The sequence below is a fragment of the Salvelinus namaycush genome, chromosome 8 (genome assembly GCF_016432855.1).
Source record: "Salvelinus namaycush isolate Seneca chromosome 8, SaNama_1.0, whole genome shotgun sequence".
Taxonomy (NCBI): domain Eukaryota; kingdom Metazoa; phylum Chordata; class Actinopteri; order Salmoniformes; family Salmonidae; genus Salvelinus; species Salvelinus namaycush.
Genome location: NC_052314.1, coordinates 10,796,134 through 10,818,003, shown reverse-complemented (window position 1 = coordinate 10,818,003; position 21,870 = coordinate 10,796,134). Strand labels below are relative to the sequence as shown.

Sequence of the window (21,870 nt, the reverse complement as noted above, 5' to 3'; positions counted from 1 at the left end):
GCAGCTGCTTCGCAAAGGTATATCTACCTGAAAATACATGATCAAAGTGATTGATAGTTGGCATTCAGCAGTCATAAAAGTATGCCTTATTTACTTTGAAGAACTAATAAAATTGTGATTTTGTAATACAGCATAGACAGCAGCTATATAGAGATGAGACGATGACTTGACAAATAAAGTCATCAAATAAAACAAATGTAATATACACAACAACTTCAATATTTTATGAAAGTAAAGTGAATAAATTATGGTCAATAGTAAATGGGCAGTCACTACCATCATGGGACTTTTATTAATAGTTTTATTCTGTGTCGTATCAGCATTCAACCAACATCATGCATAGTGCATTTAATGTTAAAAAGATTATTCAAATGTAAATCCGTTGTAGAAAATGTATAATTGAACCGGAATGACCTCAAAAAGCATTAATTGCTCAGCACTACAGGGCAAATATTTAGAACTAAATGAGACAAATGTTTCGGTCTATGACCTGTTATCAGAGTCACCATTGCATGTTTACGAGTGGCCAGGTATGTTGGAAAAAAGGGAAAACTACAAACCTTTGTTCCCTGATCAGTGAGCAAAGAAATCCAAATAGAGGACAGCCTGGTGAGACAGGTGCCTCAAACCGTACTAATACTCTCCTGTCTGTGTGACACTGCTCCTCGCATTACAGGAAGTGACAGGTAGAGTCTTTAGCTGACAGATGACAGCCCCGCGCCAGCCCCCTGACTTTACGATCGTGTTTCGACATCCGTTACTATTGTTTTATCTGGTTTTCATTTCTCACCGTTACCTCAGTGATGTTAATTATTGTGAAGCCCACGCAAGTGCGGGAGTTCTAAGCACAGTTAACAACTTCTCCTAACGAGTCTTGTTTTGCACCGCTGGTGTTAATTAGGACTCTTAGTGGCACGAACATGCTCCGAGAAATACGGGATGTGTTTTGAAGACAGCTCAGGACGGGGAGGTGCCGTAGGCCATGCATTAAATAGGGACAGGGACAAAATGGAGTGTCAGGTGACAAAAGAACTAGAGGGAACACTACAGGGAAATACGCCACTCACAGTTACTGAACTGGAAGTTGTTGAACTGTGCTCATGAATCAGTGATGCGTTGTAGGCTACACTTTAAATCAGTTTTGGGAGGCTAAGCATAGGGTCAGAGGTAGAAGAAGGGGGACACAGGGAGAACTGAGAACTCACGGTCACAACGCAGGAAGTTGTTAAGCAGCTGGAATAAGGGAAAGCTATCCCATGAGTCAACGGGCTGGACTTGTAGAGCACCATCCATGTCGACGGTGTAGAGAGACAGGAAGGTCTCTGCATGCTCCGCCATCATCTCCGGCCACCACGAGAATGCCTAGAAAAGAGCGGGAAGGAGAGAGAGCAGAGGGAAGAAGATAGCGAGAAAGAGAACAAAAAAGAAACAAAGAAAAGGGGGAGAAGGCAAAATAAAGAAATAAAATAATACATTATAAAATGCCAAGTCATCACAAACCACTAGTTTACTCTGGTGAAGAATAGTTGGACATACAATGTAAAATGACACAATCAGAGCAAGATGGAAAGAAGTGACAGATGGATAGAGAAAAGACAGCTCTGAAAAATAAAATGTTTTTTTTTAAATCAAAACAATCTAAAGAATGAAACCAAGAGAGAAACAGCCAAATGGGTGATGGGTAGCATAAAGAAGGGACCTTGAGCGCACAATGGACTCCAACACTAAAAAAGATGAATCACATATTGGTTATTACATTATGCTTCCAATGTGGCGCTTCAATCTCCAAGGTGAGGCTATAAAAAGTTATTAAAAAGGCACAGACAGATATGTGTTCTTAACCTGCAATGTTCAGAGCGGAATAAATACAAAGCTCATCTGAGAACAGCAATAACTTATAATTTAGTGGTCATACTATCAGAAACAGTATCTATAAAAGCCCCCCAAAAATGTATAGTGTGACTATGTGGCCAGTTTATTAGGTACACCTATCTAGTACCCGGACGGACACCCCTTTGCCTCCAGAACAGACTGAATTCCTCGGGGCATGGAAACATTGCTCAATTGGTATCAAGGGACCTAATGCGTGCCATTGAACATTCCCCACACCATAATATCACCAGCCTGTACTGTTGACACCAGGCAGGGTGGGGCCATGGACTCATGCTGCTTACGCCAAATCCTGACTCTGAAAACGGGATTCGTCGGACCAGGCAATGTTTTTCCACTCCTCAATTGTCCAGTGTTGGCGATTGCATGCCCACTGGAGCTGCTTGTTTTTACCCGATAGGAGTGAAACTTGGTGTGGTCGTCTGCTACAATAGCCCATCTGTGACAAGGACCAATGAGTTGTGTGTTCTGAGATGCCGTTCTGCACACCACTGTTGTATTGCGCCGTTATTTAACTGTTTGTGGTCTGCCTGTTAGCTTACACGATTCTTGACATTCTCCTTCAACCTCTCATCAACGTGCTGTTTTCGCCAACACAGGACTGCCGCTGACTGGATGTTTTTTGGTTTGTCGCACAATTCTCGGTAAACCCTAAACACTGTCGTGCGTGAAAAGCCCAGAAGGTCTACCGTTTCTGAGATACTGGATCCAGCGCACCTGGCACCAACGATCATACTACGCTCAAAGTCGCTTAGGTCACTTGTTTTACCCATTCCAACATTCAATCTAACAGTAACTGAATGCCTCGATGCCTGTCTGCCTGCTTTATATAGCAAGCCACAGCCACGTGACTCACTGTCTGTAGGAACAAATATTTTTCATGAACCGGGATGGTGTACCTAATAAACTATAGTACAGTATGTCTCCATATGTTGGTGAGTTATCAAGAATGGAGGTAAATTCCAATTAGACATGGAATTTCTCCAAAGCAATGTGATTAAATTCCTGAATTGACTGGAATTGAACCCAACACTGGAATTGTTGGATGGTCTCTAATGCCAGTCAGATGCCTGTCCATTCAGCTGTCCATTCACTTCAAATAATCAAAGTTACTTTTCCTGCATAGGGCATTCATGTCATTTGCACTAGAGGTTTGATCTACACTGAACAAAAATAAACGCAACATGCAACAATTTCCAAGATTTTACTGAGTTACAGTTCATAAGGAAATCCGCCAATTGAAATATACTGAACAAAAATATAAACGCAACATGTAAAGTGTTGTTTCATCAGCTGAAATAAAATATCTCAAAAAATGTTCCATAAGCACAAAAAGTTAATTTCTCTCAAATTTTGTGCACAAATTTGTTTACATCCCTGTTAGTGAGTATTTCTCCTTTGCCAAGATAATTCATCCACCTGACAGGTGTGGCATATATCAAGAAGCTGATTAAACAGCATGATCATTACACAGGTGCACCTTGTGCTGGGGACAATAAAATGCCACTAAAATGTGCAGTTTTAAAATGCCACAGATGTCTTACGTTTTGAGGGAGCGTGCAATTGGCATGCTGACTGCAGGAATGTCCACCAGAACTGTCAGATAATTGAATGCTCATTTCTCTACCATAAGCCACCTCCAACATCGTTTTAGAGAATTTGGCAGTACGTCCAACCAGCCTCACAACAGCAGACCATGTGTGACTACGCCAGACCATTGCCTCCACATCCGGCTTCTTTACCTGCAGGAACGTCTGGGACCAGCTGATGAAACTGTAGTATTTATGTCTGTAATAAGGCCCTTTTGTGGGGAAAAACTAATTTGGATTGGCTGGGCCTGGCTCGCCAGTGGTGGGCCTATGACCTCACAGGCCCACCCATGGCTGCGCCCCTGCCCAGTCATGTGAAATCTATAGATTAGGGTTTAATTTATTTAAATTTACAGATTTCCTTATATGAACTGTAACTCTGTAAAATTGTTGAATTTTTGTTCAGTATAAATGTATTAGGGCCCTAAATCTATGGATTGCACATGATAGGGAATACAGATATGCATGAGTTGGTGACAGATACCTTGGACCAGAAAACCAGTCTGTATCTGGTGTGACCACCATTTGCATCATGCAGTGTGACATCTTCTTCACAGAGTTGATCGGGCTGTTGATTGTGGTCTGTGGAATGTTGCCCCACTCCTCTTCAATGGCTGTGCGAAGTTGCTGGATATATCCAAGAACTAGAACATGCTGCCGCACACGTCGATCCAGTGCATTCCAAACATGCTCAATTGTGACATGTCTGGTAAGTATGCAGGCCATGGAAGAACTGGGACATTTTCAGCTTCCAGGAATTGGGGACAGATCCTTGCGGCATGGTGCCGTGCATTATCATGCTGAAACATGAGGTGATGGTGACAGATGAATGGCACAACAATGGGCCTCAGGATCTCATCACGGTATCTCTGTGCATTCAAATTGCCATCTATAAAATGCAATTGTGTTAGTTGTCCGTAGATTACGCCTGCCCAATACGTTAACCCCACCACCACGGAGCAGGCACTCTGTTCACAACGCCGACATCAGCAATCCGCTCGCCCACACAACGCCATTCATGCTGTCTGCCATCTGCCCGGTACAGTTGGAACTGGGATTCATCCATGAAGAGCACACTACTCCAGCTTGCCAGTGGCCATCAAAGGTGAGAATTTGCCCACTGAAGTCTGTTACGACACCAAACTGCAGTCAGGTCAAGACCCTGGTGAGGACGACAAGCATGCAGATAAGCCTCCCTGAGACGGTATCTGACAGTTTGTGCAGAAATTCTTCGGTTTTGCAAAACCACAGTTTCATCAGCTGTCCGGGTGGCTGTTCTCGGATGATCCCACAGGTGAAGAAGCCGGATGTGGAGGACCTGGTCTGGCATGGTTATACCTGGTCTGGGGTTGTGAGGTCGGTTGGACGTATTGCCAAATTCTCTATAACGACATTGGAGGCAGCTTAACGTTCAATTCTCTGGCAACAGCTCTGGTGGACATTCCTGCAGTCAGCATGCCAATTACACACTCCCTCAAAACTTGAGACATCTGTGGCATTGTGTTGTCTGACAAAACAGCACATTTTAGAGTGGCCTTTCTTGTCCCCTGTACACGTTGAACCTGTGTAATGATCATGCTGTTTAATCAGCTTCTTCATATGTCACACCTGTCAGGTGAATGGGATTATCTTGGCAACAAATAAACGCTCTCTAACAGGGATGTAAACACATTTCTGTACAACATTTTTGAGAAATAAGCTTTGTGTGTGTATGGGAAACTTCTGGGATCTTTTATTTCAGTTCATGAAACATGGTCCAACACTTTACATGTTGCGTTTATATATTTGTTCAGTGTATATCACACAAAAGAAGAAAAGGTTCAAAAGATGGATGTGCACTCAAACTCTCTTTTCATGTCTTGGTGGGACTAGCCATTATACATGTACTGTAGTTACAAACCCAATCATTTACAGTGATTATTGAATACAATCTTTGCTTAAAGTTCTGACTGGTCCTTGACTATTGTTGCGGTGTGTCAACGTGACTACATACTGGTATGTTTTGTTTGTGTCAATATTGTGTACGACACCATCTTTCAAGGAAGTTAGTATATGAGATTTTAGGTCATATCTACGAAGTTAGTATAGGAGATTCGAGGTCATATCCAGGAAGTTAGTATAGGAGATTTTAGGTCATATCTACGAAGTTAGTATAGGAGATTTGAGGTCATATCCAGGAAGTTAGTATAGGAGATTTTAGGTCATAATGGAGCTTGACAAAGTCATGTTCTTGGCTCTAAGTCAATGGGACATTTAGCAGAGCCGCAGTTGCTTTTCATGACTCCATTGTCTACGTGCCCACCCAAAAGAGATGCTTCCTACCCTACTCAGTGGTCGCCATGTGAGGAGAGAGAAAAGTGCAAAGAGCCCAATGAAGCATGGGGGGGAATGTGACAGTGATTGAAGGTCGTTGTTCCTGTGTGTCCGTCTGTATGTGTCCGTCTGTATGTGTGTGTGTGTGTGTGTGTGTGTGTGTGTGTGTGTGTGTGTGTGTGTGTGTGTGTGTGTGTGTGTGTGTGTGTGTGTGTGTGTGTGTGTGTGTGTGTGTGTGTGTGTGTGTGTGTTAGTGGGCGCTTGCGGCAGATAAAACACTAGGCTGGCGGTCAGAAAAGGTGTATGTCCCATCGCTATATCTGGCCTTGAGGGCCGTTATCATCCTTTTCAGATGTGCCTTTTCAGCGCTCTGTGCAAATCAACACAATTAAAAAGAGTGCCTTTGCGCCACACGATTCGTTACCTATCACCAACCCCCTCAATTCACACCAACAGGCATCCTCACATAACTGCAGGAATGAACTCACAACATGCTGTCTCTAAGTGAGATTCAGAGAAAGATGGAGGAATAAAAATGTAAGGTATATGACTGAAAGCAAGGGCAAACGATACAGATGCATGTCAAGAAACACTGAATTGTAGCAACATTTGGGTACAATAAATCACCCCAAAACCTGAATCCTTAGATACCCAAAAGGGCAGAATTTGGTATCATGGGAAACAAATATTCTGCAGTCCACCAGGACCACAACCTGTCGTGGATCCACCACATTGCACCTTAATGACTGTTGATGACTCAGTATCAACCATCTCCTCAATGAAAACCATGAACAGAGCTTGACAGGGTATGAGTGAAGAGTGGTATACTGTATGACTGACAGATGTTGACAGGCTTTGGGACGTAACACAATTTGATGGACATGACAGACACACAGCTAGAGTTTTCGTAAGAAACACTTACCTCTCTTCCCTTTCCAATTCATATCAGAAGAAGAGGGAAAGTGAAAGACATTAGAGAAAGTGAGGGTCTCTTTTTAGTATTTTATACCAAGTGAAAACTGCAAAGGGTAATTTGATTTCCACACATGCTGAAAACATGGAAACATTTTACATTTGACAGCGTGATGGACGCGCTAACGTGACCGTCCTCCCGCTAAAACTCCAGCGCCAGCCTCCAACTACAAAAGGACCATGTCTCATTTGTGGTGATGACAGCCACAGATTTGCAGCCACTTATAAATAGCGCTGTCACTCAGAAACAGATGTCTGAAGCCACACTGACACTTATTAGACAAGTACAGTGCATGCGGATAGTTTTCAGACCCTTTGATTTTTCCACATTTTGTTATGTTACAGCCTTATTCTAAAATTGATTAAAGTGTATTTTCCCCCCAAATCAATCTACACACAATCCCCATAATGACAAGGCAAAAACAGGCTTTTAGACAATATTGTTATTTTACATAAGTATTCAGACCCTTTACCCTCGGCAGCGATTACAGCCTCGAATCTTCTTGGGTATGACACCACAAGCTGGGCACACCTGTATTTGGGCGGTTTCTGCCATTCTTCTCTGAAGATCCTCTCAAGCTCTGTCAGGTTAGATGGGGAGCATCTCTGCACAGCTATTTTCAGGTCTCTCCAGAGATGTTAGATTGGGTTCAAGTCCGGGCTCTGGCTGGGCCATTCAAGGACATTCAGAGACATGTCCCGAAGCCACTCCTGTGTTGTCTTGGCTGTGTGCTTAGGGTCATTGTCCTGTTGGAAGGTGAACCTTCGCCCCAGTCTTAGGTCCTGAGCGCTCTGGAGCAGGTTTTCATCAAGGATCTCTCTGTACTTTGCTCCGTTCATCTTTCCCTCGATACTGAATAGTCTCCCAGGCCCTGCTGCTGAAAAACATCCCCACAGAATGATGCTGCCACCACCATGCTTCACTGTAGGGATGGTGCCAGGTTTCCTCCAGACGTGACGCTTGGCATCCAAGCCAAAGAGTTTAATCTTGGTTTCATCAGACCAGAGAATCTTGTTTTTCATGGTCTGAGAGACTTTAGGTGCCTTTTGGCAAACTCCAAGCGGGCTGTCATGTGCCTTTTACTGAAGAGTGGCTTCCGTTTGGCCACTCTACCATAAATGCCTGATTGGTGGAGTGCTGTAGAGATGGTTGTCCATCTGGAAGGTTCGCTCATCTCCACAGAGGAACTCTGGAGCTCTGTCAGAGTGACCATCGGGTTCTTGGTCACCTCCCTGACCAAGGCCCTTCTCCCCTGATTGCTCAGTTTGGCTGGGTAGCCAGCCCAGCCAAAGGAAGAGTCTTGGTGTTTGGAACCACCAAGGGAGACTTGGTGGTTCCAAACTTCTTCCATTTAAGATAGATGGAGGCCACTGTGTTCTTGGGGACCTTCAATGCTGCAGACATTTTTTGGTACCCTTCCCCACATGTGTGCCTTGATACAATCTTGTCTGAGCTCTACGGACAATTCCTTCAACCTCATGGCTTGGTTTTTGCTCTGACATGCACTGTCAACTGTGGGACCTTATATAGACAGGTGTGTGCCTTTCCAAGTCATGTCAGATCAATTGATTAGAGTGCACCCGTGGTAAATTCAAGTTGTATAAACATCTCAAGGATGATCAATGGAAACAGGATGCAACTGAGCTCATTTTTGCTTTGTCATTTTGGGGGTATTGTGTGTAGATTGATGAGGGAAACAATACATTTAATCAATTTTAGAATAAGGCTGTAACGTAACAAATGGTGGAAAAAGTCAAGGGGTCTGAATACTTTCTGAATGCACTGTATATGTGTTGTTTGTGGACGTCTCAACACCTACGATTGAGCAGTTTTACACTGTACCATAAGAGCGACCTGTGCGTATGGGCTGTGGGCGTTGTTTTAATCTCTGCCTGCCAAGACTTTACTACAGTGTTGGCACTTGATGTGTCATCTTCCACTTTGGCACACAGCTGCCAACACAGACCCAGGATAGAAACAAATAGCTCTACCCCTCTCAAAGAGTGCAGTGTATAAAGTCAAGAACATCTGCTGTTTCAGCCACTGCCCATCACCAAGGGAATACCCCAAGGCTTGATCCTAGGCCCCACGCGCTTCTCAATTTACATCAACAACATTGCTCAGGCAGTAGGAAGCTCTCTCATCCATTTATATGCAGATGATACAATCTCATACTCAGCTGACCCCTCCCTGGATGTTGTGTTAAAAGCTCTACAGCAAAGCTTTCTTAATGTCCAAAAAGCTTCCTCTGCCCTTAACCTTGTTCTGTGGTTTGGTATGAAGAATGACCCTCTCCCCACCGGTGTGATTACTACTTCTGAGGGTTTAGAGCTTGAGGTAGTCACCTGATACAAGTACGGCTAGACAGTACAACATCCTTTTCTCAGCACATATCAAAGCTGCAGGCTAAAGTTAAATCTAGACTTGGTTCCCTCTATTGTAATCGTTCCTCTTTCACCCCAGCTGCCAAAGTAACCCTGATTCAGATGACCATCCTACCCATGCTATATTATGGATAAGTAATTTATAGATCGCTCTCGAGCTAGATGTTCTTTACCATTCGGCCATCAGATTTGCCACTAATGCTCCTTATAGGCCACATCACTGCACTCTATACTCCTCTGTCAACTGGTCATCTCTGTATACCCAATGCAAGACCCACTGGTTGATGCTTATTTATAAAACCCTCTTAGGCCTCACTCCCCCATATCTGAGATTCCTACTGCAGCCCTCATCCTCCACATACAACACCCGTTCTGCCAGTCACATTCTGTTAAAGGTCCCCAAAGCACACACATCCCTAGGTCACTCTTCTTTTCAGTTCGCTGCAGCTAGCGACTGGAAAGAGCTGCAACAAACACTCAAACTGGACAGTTTTATCGACATCTCTTAATTCAAAGACTCAATCATGGACACTCTTACTGCCAGTTGTGGCTGCTTCGCATGATGTATTGTTGTCTCTACCTTCTTGCCCTTTGTGCTGTTGTCTGTGCCTAATAATGTTTGTGCCATGTTTTGTGCTGCTACCATGTTGTGCCGCTACCATGTTGTTGTCTTAGGTCTCTTTTTATGTAGTGTTGTGGCGTCACTCTTGTCGTGATGTGTGTTTTGTCCAATATTTTTATTATTTTTTAATCCCAGCCCCCGTCCCCGCAGGTGGCCTTTTGCCTTTTGTCATCATTGTAAATAATAATTTGTTCTTAACTTCTCTAGGGTAGGGGGCAGCATTTTCACGTTTGGATGAAAAACATACCCAAATTCAACTGCCAGTTACTCATCGCCAGGAGATAAGATATGCATATTATTAGTTGAATCTCAGTTGAATAGCTTCGAGTAAAATTCTACTTCAATTCAAATTCTGCTTCCTATGAGATGTGGTCTTCTGAAATCTTGAAAGGCACGCTTTGCTAAGATTAGTGACAGTTTTCATGAAGGAAATACTGCAACTATTCTTAAAATACTTTATTTCTGATCTGTATATGATGTTTTGTGACTTATACTGTGATTGAGTACAGTGTTCTAAGTGTTGTGATGCAACTGCTCTGTGCACATCAGGGTTGGGGTCAATTCGGAATTTCTGAATTTAACATTTTAATTGACCACATCCCACCATAGGAAGCAGAATTTGAATTGAAGTAGAATTTTACTCAAAGCTATTCAACTGAGATGTGAAACAAGAGTCTCATTCATTTGACAAATATTTTATCAAAAGGATATGTCACATCATTAATGCAAAGAATACACATACCATTTCAAATATTAGTTTGATTATAACTCAAAGATGTCAAACAGTATTTTTACTTCGTCATGAGATGTTAGATTGTTCTCTTCCATACTTCAGTGTTTGATCTAATGCATTCTAGGAAAAATAAATATATCTGATTTAAAAACATATCTAAATGTAATGCAAACTCTGGAATTATTTTGTATTTTTAAAATGTAACCATTATTTAACTTGGCAAGTCAATTAAGAACAAATTCCTATTTACAATGACGGCCTACCTCGGCCAAACCCGGATGAAGCTGGGCCAATTGTGCGCCGCCCTATGGGGCTCCCACTCACGGCCGGATGTGATACAGCCTGGAATCGAACCAGGGACTGTAGTGATGCCTCTTGCACTGAGATGCAGTGCCTTAGACCGTTGTGGATGCCCTTCTAGCCAATCAGAAACAAGTATTTAACAATGCTGTGGTATATTAACTATTACTGACAACCCACAACATGACATTAGAATATTTCCAGACCACTGTCATTATTTAAAATTGTTTTAGGAGAATGAGTGTTTTATGAAAATTAAATGTTTCAACCTTATGCTACATGGTGGTGGTAAACATACATGATGTCAAAAACATTACATGCTGATAGAATAAATATGCCATTAGAATTTTATTAAATAAGATTCTACCTCCTTTAATTCAAAGTACGCTTCCTGTGAGATGTGGCCAATTAATGTTAAATTCAAGATTTGAATTAGAATTATGAAAAATTTGCAACTCAATTCAGAATCGACCCCAACCCTGGTGCACATTGAGTTTGTAACGGTGATAGTGTGTTTGTGTGTGGTAGGGGTGACACCATTAGTATGGCAGAATGGTCCTACCTCGGAATGGTGCTCATCATTCTGCTGCAGGACCTCAATACAAAGTTCTCCCAGTCGCATCATGTCCTCCAATCTCTTCTCCGGGGCAGCCTGAGCATCAGCTGTAACATTAGCACACACAAACATGCCAGCACTGTGACACCAGCACACAGATACACTAAAACACTAACGCCACCCAGTATACTCCATTAAGAACACTGACAAACCAACATCATGTGCATATACTTGAACAAAGCCCAGACACAGAGACATGACAGTGAAATACGACACAGTAATATCACCACGTGTGAGCCGGTCTTGCACACACCCTCGATCTGAGCGTAATGGGTCAGCTGGGAGTAGTTGATAAGGGCAGCTTTCTCCAGACATTTTTTGACCATCTTCTTCATCTCCTCAGGAGGAACCGGAGTGGTAATGTCCTTCATCAAAACCTAGAATCCACAAAACACACTTCTTGTTCCTTACAAGACTGACCCAAAACCTGATTTTAGTGGAAGATCACAAGGATAACCCAACACATTATTGTCTGCAGTATGAATAACGGAATGCAGAGACTTGTAGACTCAAAGAATAACAATAGGCCAACTTTTTCAGCAAAACATACCCTTTCTAGCAGGGAGAGCGTCGCTTTGAGGGCACCATCTGGTCGGCCAAAGGGGAAACAGTACCTGTGGACACAAGTGTGAGCGGACAGTGCATCTACACCATCATTTTTTAAGAACAAGGATGTGTCTGTGGGAATGCTTAACTGCATTTTGCATCATATCATCATCCGGGGATGATTTCTGTATTTTGAAAGTTACATATTTTGAAAACTTGATTGCTGACAAGCAAAATATTTTGGGACTATGTCAACAATGAACTAATGAAACAAATACCAAAAGAGTTTTTGGGTGGATTTGTCCTTTAATGCATGAAAGGAAGGCATTACACAACATAATGCAGGACAGCCATCTATTGACTACGGATAAAACACTGATCGGCACAAATATGTAGGTTACACTGTGGGTGATGAAGTCTCAACAAAGTAGTGGTCAGAAGTGGGAGGCAAATAGGATAAATTAAGATAGTGCTTTATTAATCCCCGAGAGGGAAATTACATTTGATTGCACCAGCCAATACATACATTAGCAATAAATACCCCATGCCCATGACCACACATTCTCTGGGGACTCTGGTCCTCTTGACTGGTAACAAGCTGAACTACCGGACAACATCACTCCTAAATGTGGATATCATATTTTAAGTGGATTTGAGGTGTTCGCTACCAAACATGTCCCTTCTTAGTACATGGTGAGGAATTACCAAACGACTCTTATAGCCCTTATACAACTTCGCTGTGTTCCCCTTTAATCCTAAACAAACTACACGCACCCTGCTCCTGTTTGCTGCTGATCAGCATAATCACAAAATTGTCTAGGCTATTGTTTACTGCCATTAGCCTCTCGTTGAGGAGTGTTGTTAATGACTCCCGCTGCTTTCAACAGCCCTCTACAGACTCCGTGTCCCCATCCACCCTCTCTCCTCCTTGGGGCCAGATGGAGGGCCCTTCACAGGGATGAAGGGGTTTGAAATGCCAAAGTTCAGGGATATGAATGGGGCAAGTTCATTGAACAAACCATCCTTCAAGGTCTGGATCTGTGTCAATGGCCCTGACAATAAGGCCATACAAGGCAATAATGGTGAATAGCAGCTCACAGATGTAGGGAGGACCAAGAATCCAATATACACCATTTTGCACCTGTTTAACCCATAAGAGTCTAAGCAATGTCTAAGCCAGGGGAGGGGTTATTTGACGAAAAATTATTTTTGGCCTTACTGCTATTAGCCCATACAAACACATTGAATAATGATTCACTACATGGAAACAATAGGTAGTCCCCCCAACAAATCTAAAGGAAGTTTGTTCTGAAGTGTCATTTGTTGTTGTTGTATTTTACCCCTTATTTTTGGCACTAAACAGTCTAAGCCCTGGAGGGGTTCTACTAAGCTAATTGGAAATGTTTTAAGATCATACCAAGGGTCATTTTGCAGTTTGATTTAGAATTTTAAGACTCCATGAAGTACCGCAATAAAATATAGAACAAAATGATTAGATTGAAATGTTTATTTAGCCTTACTGCTATTAGCACGTACAAACGCATTGAATAACAGATAGTCCCCCATAAAAAAATATTAAGGAAGTTTGTTCTGAAGTGTCTGTACTACACTTCCAGGCATAAGTTGACACACCTACTCATTCAAGTTTTTATTTTTAAATGTTTAAATGAATAATAGTGAATGCATCAAAACTATGAAATAACACATATGGAATCATGTAGTAACCAAAAAAGTGTTAAACAAATCAAAATATATTTTACATTTGATATTTTTCAAAGTAGCCACCCTTTGCCTTGATAACAGGTTTGCACACTCTTGGCATTCTCTCAACCAGTTTCACCTGGAATGCTTTTCCAACTGTCTTGAAGGAGTTCCCACATATGCTGAGCACTTGTTGGCTGCTTTTCCTTCACTCTGCAATCCAACTCATCCCAAACCATCTCAATTGGGTTAAGTTCGGGAGATTGTGGAGGACAGGTCATCTGACGCAGCACTCCATCACTTTCCTTCTTGGTCAAATAGCCTTATACAGCCTGGAGGTGTGTTGGGTCATTGTCCTGTTGAAAAACAAATGACAGTCCCACTAAGCGCAAACCAGATGGGATGGCATATTGTTGCAGAATGCTGTGGTAGCCATGCTGGTTAAGTAAATAAATCACTGACAGTGTCACCAGAAAAGCACCCCACACCATCACACCGCCTCCTCCATGCTTCACGGCGGGAACCACACATGCAGAGATTTTCCGTTCACCTACTCTGCATCTCACAAAGACACAGCAGTTGGAACCAAAATCTCAAATTTGTACTGATCAGACCAAAGGACAGATTTCCAACGGTCTAATGTCCATTGCTCATGTTTCTTGGCCCAAGCAAGTCTTTTCTTCTTATTGGTGTCCTTTAGTAGTCGTTTCTTTGCAGCAATTCAACCACGAAGGCCTGATTCACGCAGTCTCCTCTGAACAGTTGATGTTGAGATGTGTCTGTTACTTGAACTCTGTGAAGCATTTATTTGGGCTGCAATTGCTGAGGCTGGTAACTCTAATGAACTTATCCTCGACAGCAGAGGTAACTCTGGGTCTTCCTTTCCTGTGGCGGTCCTCATGAGAGCCAGCTTCATCATAGCACTTGATGGTCTTCGCGACTGCACTAGAAGAAACTTTAAAAGTTCTTGAAATACTCCGCATTGACTGACCTTCATGTCTTAAAGTAATGATGGACTGTTGTTTCTTTTTGCTTATTTGAGCTGTTCTTGCCATAATATGGACTTGGTCTTTTACCAAATAGGGCTATCTTCTGTATATCAACCCTACCTTGTCACAACACAACTGATTCAAATGCATTAATGAAAGAAACTCCACAAATGAATGTTTAACAAGGCACACCTGAAATGCATTCCACAGGTGACTACCTCATGAAGCTGGTTGAGAGAATGCCAAGAGCGTGCAAAGCTGTCATCAAGGCAAAGGGTGGCTACTTTGAAGAATCTCAAATAAAATACATATTTTGATTTGTTTAACACTTTTTTGGTTACTACATGATTCCATATGTGTTATTGTCATAGTTTGGATGTATTCACTACTATTCTACAATGTAGAAAACAGTAAAAATAAAGAAAAACCCTTTAATGAGTAGGTGTGTCCAAACTTTTGACTGGTACTGTGTATCTTAGATCAGGAAACATTATTTTTGATGTGTATTTAACCCCTTATTTTTGGCACCAAACAATCTCCATATACACTTCCATAATGTTTTCAACTGGTACCGGGGGACCTTCAGACGAGTGTTGAGGCCTGTGGGCGTCCTAGAGCAAAACAACCGACATGTACTGTAGTGTGTAGCCCAAATAGTTTGGACGCTACAGACAGAAGTTGGCAGATCGGCTGCACCGACTTCAGACAAGTCCCAAGACACTTTCCATAGAGGGGTCATAATAGTTTGTAGACTAAACCATTCGGACGCTAGAGGCGATTGTGATTTTGTGAAAAAACATCTCTAGCTTAAACTGACAGATTTATAGGGATTGTTTTATTATGCTAATTATACCTTAGGGGTTTAAATGTTTGGAAGGTTTTTATTATACTCAGTTACTAGTGTATTACTGACAAATGAAGCCTACATACCATTGTTTGTAATCATGTCAATCGTAGAGGAAGTAGTACCTAAAATGGATGATCTGGTTGTCCAATAGACTCAGGAGACGGCTTCTTATGTCCTCAAACTGTTCTCTCTCTTCCTCAGTGACTGTGCCTATTCCATCCGGCCTGAAAAAAAACCAGAAATATTTGATGAGCATTTCATTATAGGGAAAATCTGCAGTTCAAACAACAACAAAGCGGCCACCCCACCACCTTTTTTGGTAAACAGCTGAGGGATGGGGCTGGAGTAAAGTAACCACTCTGAAATTCATAGACGGGGCTATGGATGCAAGGACTGACCATCCATGAAATCAAAATGATAGTTTTAACCATGTTTTGAAAATATACAGTCTGTGTTTAGAATGACATAGTTTACAATGAAAAAAAAAAAAAAGCTTATATTTTGGGTTCTGATGGGGTTGGACAGTTGCTCATTTAAGTTATATTTTTCAAGAATCAATGGCTATATATCATTCATTTAAAAGTCAACAAATGGATGTAGCAATCACAGATTGCCACTTTAATGTTTGTAAAGCTTCCATTCTCTGCTTGCCTTCCCATTAATAGGCTCTCTGGGGAAAGAGAAGAAAATGCAATCACTACCCGGACTGCTAACCTTGACTTCCTGGGCTTCTTTCAACTGAAAGAAAAAAAGCGCTGCCTCAAAACAACACTCGCTTTCGCTGAGAGGAGGGGGTGAGGTTGTCTGTGTTAATGAGTTGTGCTTATAAAAGCGTATGCAGTGAGCCCCTGAACATTATGTATTAGCCTCTAGCAGGGAAGAATGAGATGTATCTGCAACAATATGTGACTATTTTTTTACTTCAGTTTATTTGAGTAAATACTTTAACACTTATTTTTCTTAAAACTGCATTGTTCGTTAAGGGCTTGTAAGTAAGCATTTCACTGTAAGGTCTACCACACCTGTTGTATTCGGCGCATGTGACTAATACCATTTGATTTGACTTGAAGTTGAAGCAGAGAAACTGAATTGTGAATTGCAATTTAGTTATGAAGCATTTACAAATTGTTTGCGTGTTGTTTACTCTGCCAAGAGGGTTACAAAAAAAGCTAACTAAGGTAATTCTAGAATAAATATGAGTGTAAACCATCCTATCCAAAATGTGTCTGGTTTTAGAGTAAAATAATAAACCTCACATTAGAAACGTAAAAAAGTATTTAGCTGTCATAAAGGACTCTATAAAAAAGAATCTCAAGAAATGGAGTGACAATGAAAAGCTTGTAGTGTATTGTGTCTGAACATCAGGCCTTCACTTCAACTGCTCTCCGTTCAATCCCCAAAAGGCCCCGCTCTACAATGAAAAACAGCCCTCTCTTCACAACAGCATTTGTAAGGACTACTTGTTCCTTAAATCCGTCAATTCATTAACTCCCCCCCTGCTGCCACCCCCTTTAACAAGCACCAGCTAATCCCAAAGGAACACACAAAAAGGATAGTGCTAGGAGGGGTGGGCGAGTATGCTCACTCATGGGATGGCAAGGACATTTTCTTTCATGTCATGGTAAAAAGGGAGTGGATTTCTTGTTCTGTTCATCTCTCACACTCCAGCCCAAACGTCCAGATGAAGATATAAGGGCCATGTAAAGCAGCCCTCCCTCCCTCCCCATCCTTTGGCCATACACTAGGTCAGGGTTCCCCAACAGCGAATTTGTCCCGCGGGTGGTTTTAGCAAAAAAAACTAAACAAAAAAACATACAGTACTCATTCAAGGGTTTTTCTTTATTTTTACTATTGAAAGTTTCTTCAAGTGCAGTTGCAAAAACCATCAAGCGCTGATGATGATACTGGCTCTCATGAGGACAGCCACAGGAAAGGAAGACCCAGTTACCTGCTGCAGAGGATAAGTTATTTAGAGTTAACTGCACCTCAGATTGCAGCCCAAATAAATGCTTCGCAGAGTTCAAGTAACAGACATATCTCAACATCAACTGTTCAAAGGAGACTGCCTGAATCAGGCCTTCATGGTCGAATTTCTGCAAAGAAAGCACTACCTAAAGGACACCAATAAGAAGAAGAGATTTGCTTGGGCCAAGAAACACGAGCAATGGACTAGACTGTTGGAAATCTGTCCTTTGGTCTGATGAGTCCAAATTTGACATTTTTTGTTCCAACCGCTGTGTCTTTGTGAGACGCAGAGTTGGTGAACGGATGATCTCCGCATGTGTGGTCCCTACCGTAAAGCATTGAGGAGAAGGTGTGGTGGTGCTTTGCTGGTGGCACAGTCAGTGATTTATTTAGACATCAAGGCACCCTTAATCAGCATGGCTACCACCGCATTCTGCAGCAATATGCCATCCCATCTGGTTTGCGCTTAGTGGGACTATTATTTGTTTTTCCACAGGACAATGAGCCAACACACCTCCAGGCTGTGTAAGGGCTATTTGACCAAGAAAGTGATGGAGTGCTGCATTAGATGACGTAGCCTCCACAATCTCCCGACCTCAACCCAATTGAGATGAGTTGGACTGCAGAGTGAAGGAAAAGCAGTCAACAAGTGCTCAGCATATGTGGAACTCTTTCAAGACTGTTGGAAAAGCATTCCAGGTGAAGCTGGTTGAGAGAATGCCAAGCGTGTGCAAAGTTGTCATCAAGGCATAGATAGGGTGGCTACTTTGAAGAATATCAAATATACATTTGATGAACACTTTGTGTTATTTCCTAGTTTGATGTCTTCACTATTAATCTACAATGTAGAAAATGGTACAAATACAGAAAAACCATTGAATGAGTAGGTGTGTCCAAACTTTGACTGGTACTGTATATTATTTTATTATTTATAATTTTCATTGTTGGACATAAAATACTGTAAAAACACCAGGAAATCAGCTCCAAGTAATACAAATTTTAGAACTCTGTTCCCAAGTATACCCACCCATAAGAGAGAGACACGTGATCATATACAAATGTAAGCAAGGTTTTAAATTATTATGTTTTATTTAAATATATATCTGTTTGGGCTTTTTGCAGTCTACAAATTATTTCCAATTAGTGTTCTGGCACCACAACCATCCCTCAAGAAAATAAATTGTCCAGTGGCTGAATCTAGATGATCCCTGCACTAGGCCTTAGTCCCAGCCCATAGGCCCCAGCCCATAGGCCCCAGCCCATAGCCCCGAGCCCATAGGCCCCAGCCCATAGGTCCTGTGAGCTGACCAGTTGCTCAAATTCAAAGATAAGATAAACAAAGATAAGGAATCTGTTCATTTAGCAAAGTCAAAATGCCTTATACAAATATAGACACGTTAACACAAGCAAAACATCAGATTGCATGATTGATCAATACTGACAGTTTTGTGGTATGGAGTCCGACAAAGAACAGACTGTCACTTCAGTTGTTCAGTCCTCTGATACATACCATCTCTATGTTGCTATCCTTGTAACATTCAAAGTGTTGCAAGGATACGAGCACTCAAAGCCTGCCTTGTTAACACCAAAAAGTTGGCAACAGGCCAAATTGAAAATACCTTGATAGGCCATTAAAATCTCAAGTAGAACCCCTGTGCTTGTAACTGGCTTTCCCGCAGTAGCTTTTCTCAGACTGCTATCAAAACCAATCAAACTTCCTGTCATGCTTGGCTGCACACGTCAGAGCTGGGCGCAGTGCGACAGCTTGTCGAGGGCAGACGCATTGTTGATGCTTAATGAAGCAAGCATGTTTGAGTTGGGGCTAAACGCTGACCCCCACTCACAAAGGGTTAACAGGCTCCAGGATGGGGCTGTAGGTTACTGCAGTCTTGTTGGGACATCTGTAGTTTCATGTCAGGGTGTTTACAGTGGATACGGCTCATCTGTAAGTGATGACTGTCGTCTTCGACCACGCTCCAAACCTCCGGATGTCTGGGTAAATCACATCCGAAGGAGTGGGCGTCATCTGATGGTGAGTCGGCGGCCACACGTGGCAGGGCACCGTGTGCATGTCACCTACCTTTAGCAGCATGGGGATCAGACAAGGCTGACAGTTAGGAGAGACAGGGGATGGGTGGCATGAGGAGTCGGAGTGGCAGAAGTAAAAGCTCCGGTCACATTCCGAGCCAATGAGAGCCGGGGGATAGAAGCGGGGGATAGGAAGTGACAGGTGAGAAGGAGGTGAGCAGAAGATGTGTCCGCTGTCACTGTTAACACGGCTCACAGTGCTGCCCTTTCGCTCCCTTTGCCATGGGCTGCTGTAACCGTGCTCCGCTCCCAAACACACCCGTCTCCATGAAGATGCAAGCCACACCTGCACAGACTCAAGTTGGTGGCAAAGCTCAATGAGTCCACTCTTTCGTCATCTGTCAATCAAAACCAATGATCCACAAAAAGTTGTCAAAGTTAGCAAGTGTCCCCTTTTCAAGGAACACCTTTTTCCAGAAATCACAAGCCCCTTTCACAACCATTGTACAAAGAGTGTGATTATAAAAGACTACGTAAAGGGAAATGTACAGGCGGAAATGTACTTTGTGCAACAGCATCTAACCTATGACAGCTAACCTATGACAGCTCTGAAAAGGAAATGGTACACTCAACCAGTTCATTGACAACTTTTGTTCTCAAAGTGCAAAGGCTAACCCCAAAATGCCAGGGTGCACCCACACATCACAAGGAAAAGGCATGGGTTTTGTATACGGCAGATCTGACAGATTGTTTTATATAATTTAAAATAAATGTTACATTCGCCAAGACCCACCCCTTTTTGTTTACAAAGACAAGTAAGTTACAGATTGCATAAGGCTGTTCCATAAAGCTACCTCCATCTCAGTCTGTGGCCTCACGCTACCCGATGCCACCTTCCACTCCCTTCCACAACCTTTCTGGCAGCATCAGAGCACTGAATAGGCATCAATTATTCAAATTAGAACTCCAACTGACAAAAAGCCAGTTCCAGCAATCTCCCCTGTTTATACATGGTGATTACACAGAGGCTAATCATTACGTTCTCTAATTGGCTAAATTACTCAACAAAGAGAGAAAGCACATATATTAGCATTTATCACAGGGGAAGTCAAGCATGGGGTTATTTGAGGTAAGTGGGAAACTAATAGCCGTAAAGGCGTCTACATACTGCTCCTAGCAGAACTCGGCTGTGCCTCCCATAATCCCTTAAAATACCTTCGCTTGAAATACGAGGAAAAAGCAGTAATAGCACTGTTAGTCCATCTTGAGACACAGTAGTCAGTATACACTTCCTAGATACAGTAACTCAAGAAATCTGAAATCCATTTAGAAGTTTTTGCAGAGGTCTTAGTCATGGAATTTTACATCCAAGATGTTTGGTGCAGTATTTCTCAAGTGAAAAAATGTGCATGAAAAGTAGTTGTCTCGTTGAATGACAACAAACACTTTATTGAAGAATCCCTACTGTTGACCAATCACTGACGAAGGGGCGTAGACTTCGCCTACGAACTTCGTCTTACCTCAGGAAAAAATGTGTGCATGAAAAGCCGAAAAAACCCTTGTCCAAAGATGAAAACAAACAACAATGTCACAAAATGTAATCATAATGGGAAGCATGCGGATGCCTTAAGTAAGAAGGATCGAGTGGAGCTGTTAAGCCGACAAGTGGCCAAGGCATACTGCTCATAGCAGACTAAATACAAGAAACAAATGACGTGCTTTTGACAAAAGTACTGTACCAACTCATGCCCAGAAAATATTATTATATTTCATTATAATTATTTGGTGGTCGTGAACATTTTTCTCTGTGTAAAAACCTTGGATATTTGGTTAAATCTAAACATCAACCCTCAAACATATATAGTTTCAGAAATTGTGTGCAGATATGAATAATGATAAACCAAAGAAAAATAAATAACAAGAAAACATGGAGGACGAAAAGGGAACAATTATCAACCTATTAAAAACTGATATAGAACCTGTATTTATTTTCTAATTATACTACGCTCCGATGCAGAGTTAACAGCTAAGTGATCATTTGTATGCAGAGACTCCGTACACGTTCTCCCTCTTTCTCAAAGAATGGAGAAATGAAAAATAGACAATGAAAGAGCCAACCTGGGTGGGTGGTTACTATTGTGGTATTATCAAGTCCCTTTGCAGGACTCGCCTTTACATCACACAAAACCCCACAGTTTCTCTTTTACCTAAATATTTCTGATTCCTTGATTTCTGAAATGTGAAATAAAAAGTATACAAGCTTTTCTATGGGTGTATGACAGCCTATAGGGGCAATGAATGGAAGAGTGTGAACAAGATTCCCACCAGGTACAGACATCAGTTTGGTTGAGTTGAAACTAACGTGAAATCAACA

General features: G+C 42.1%; 1 protein-coding gene across 1 annotated transcript in view; it reads right to left on the bottom strand.

Annotated features, from left to right (window-relative positions):
* The window catches only part of LOC120052381 (calcium-dependent secretion activator 2-like), a 245,685-nt gene that overhangs the window by 66,399 nt on the left and 157,416 nt on the right, over positions 1-21,870 (bottom strand). The window contains exons 14-18 of the mRNA XM_038999251.1: positions 15,626-15,727; positions 11,971-12,034; positions 11,674-11,797; positions 11,367-11,467; positions 1,206-1,362 (exon numbers count right to left, since the gene is read on the bottom strand). Of these exons, the coding sequence (XP_038855179.1) occupies positions 1,206-1,362; positions 11,367-11,467; positions 11,674-11,797; positions 11,971-12,034; positions 15,626-15,727 (548 nt within the window). The remainder of the gene's footprint in view (positions 1-1,205; positions 1,363-11,366; positions 11,468-11,673; positions 11,798-11,970; positions 12,035-15,625; positions 15,728-21,870) is intronic.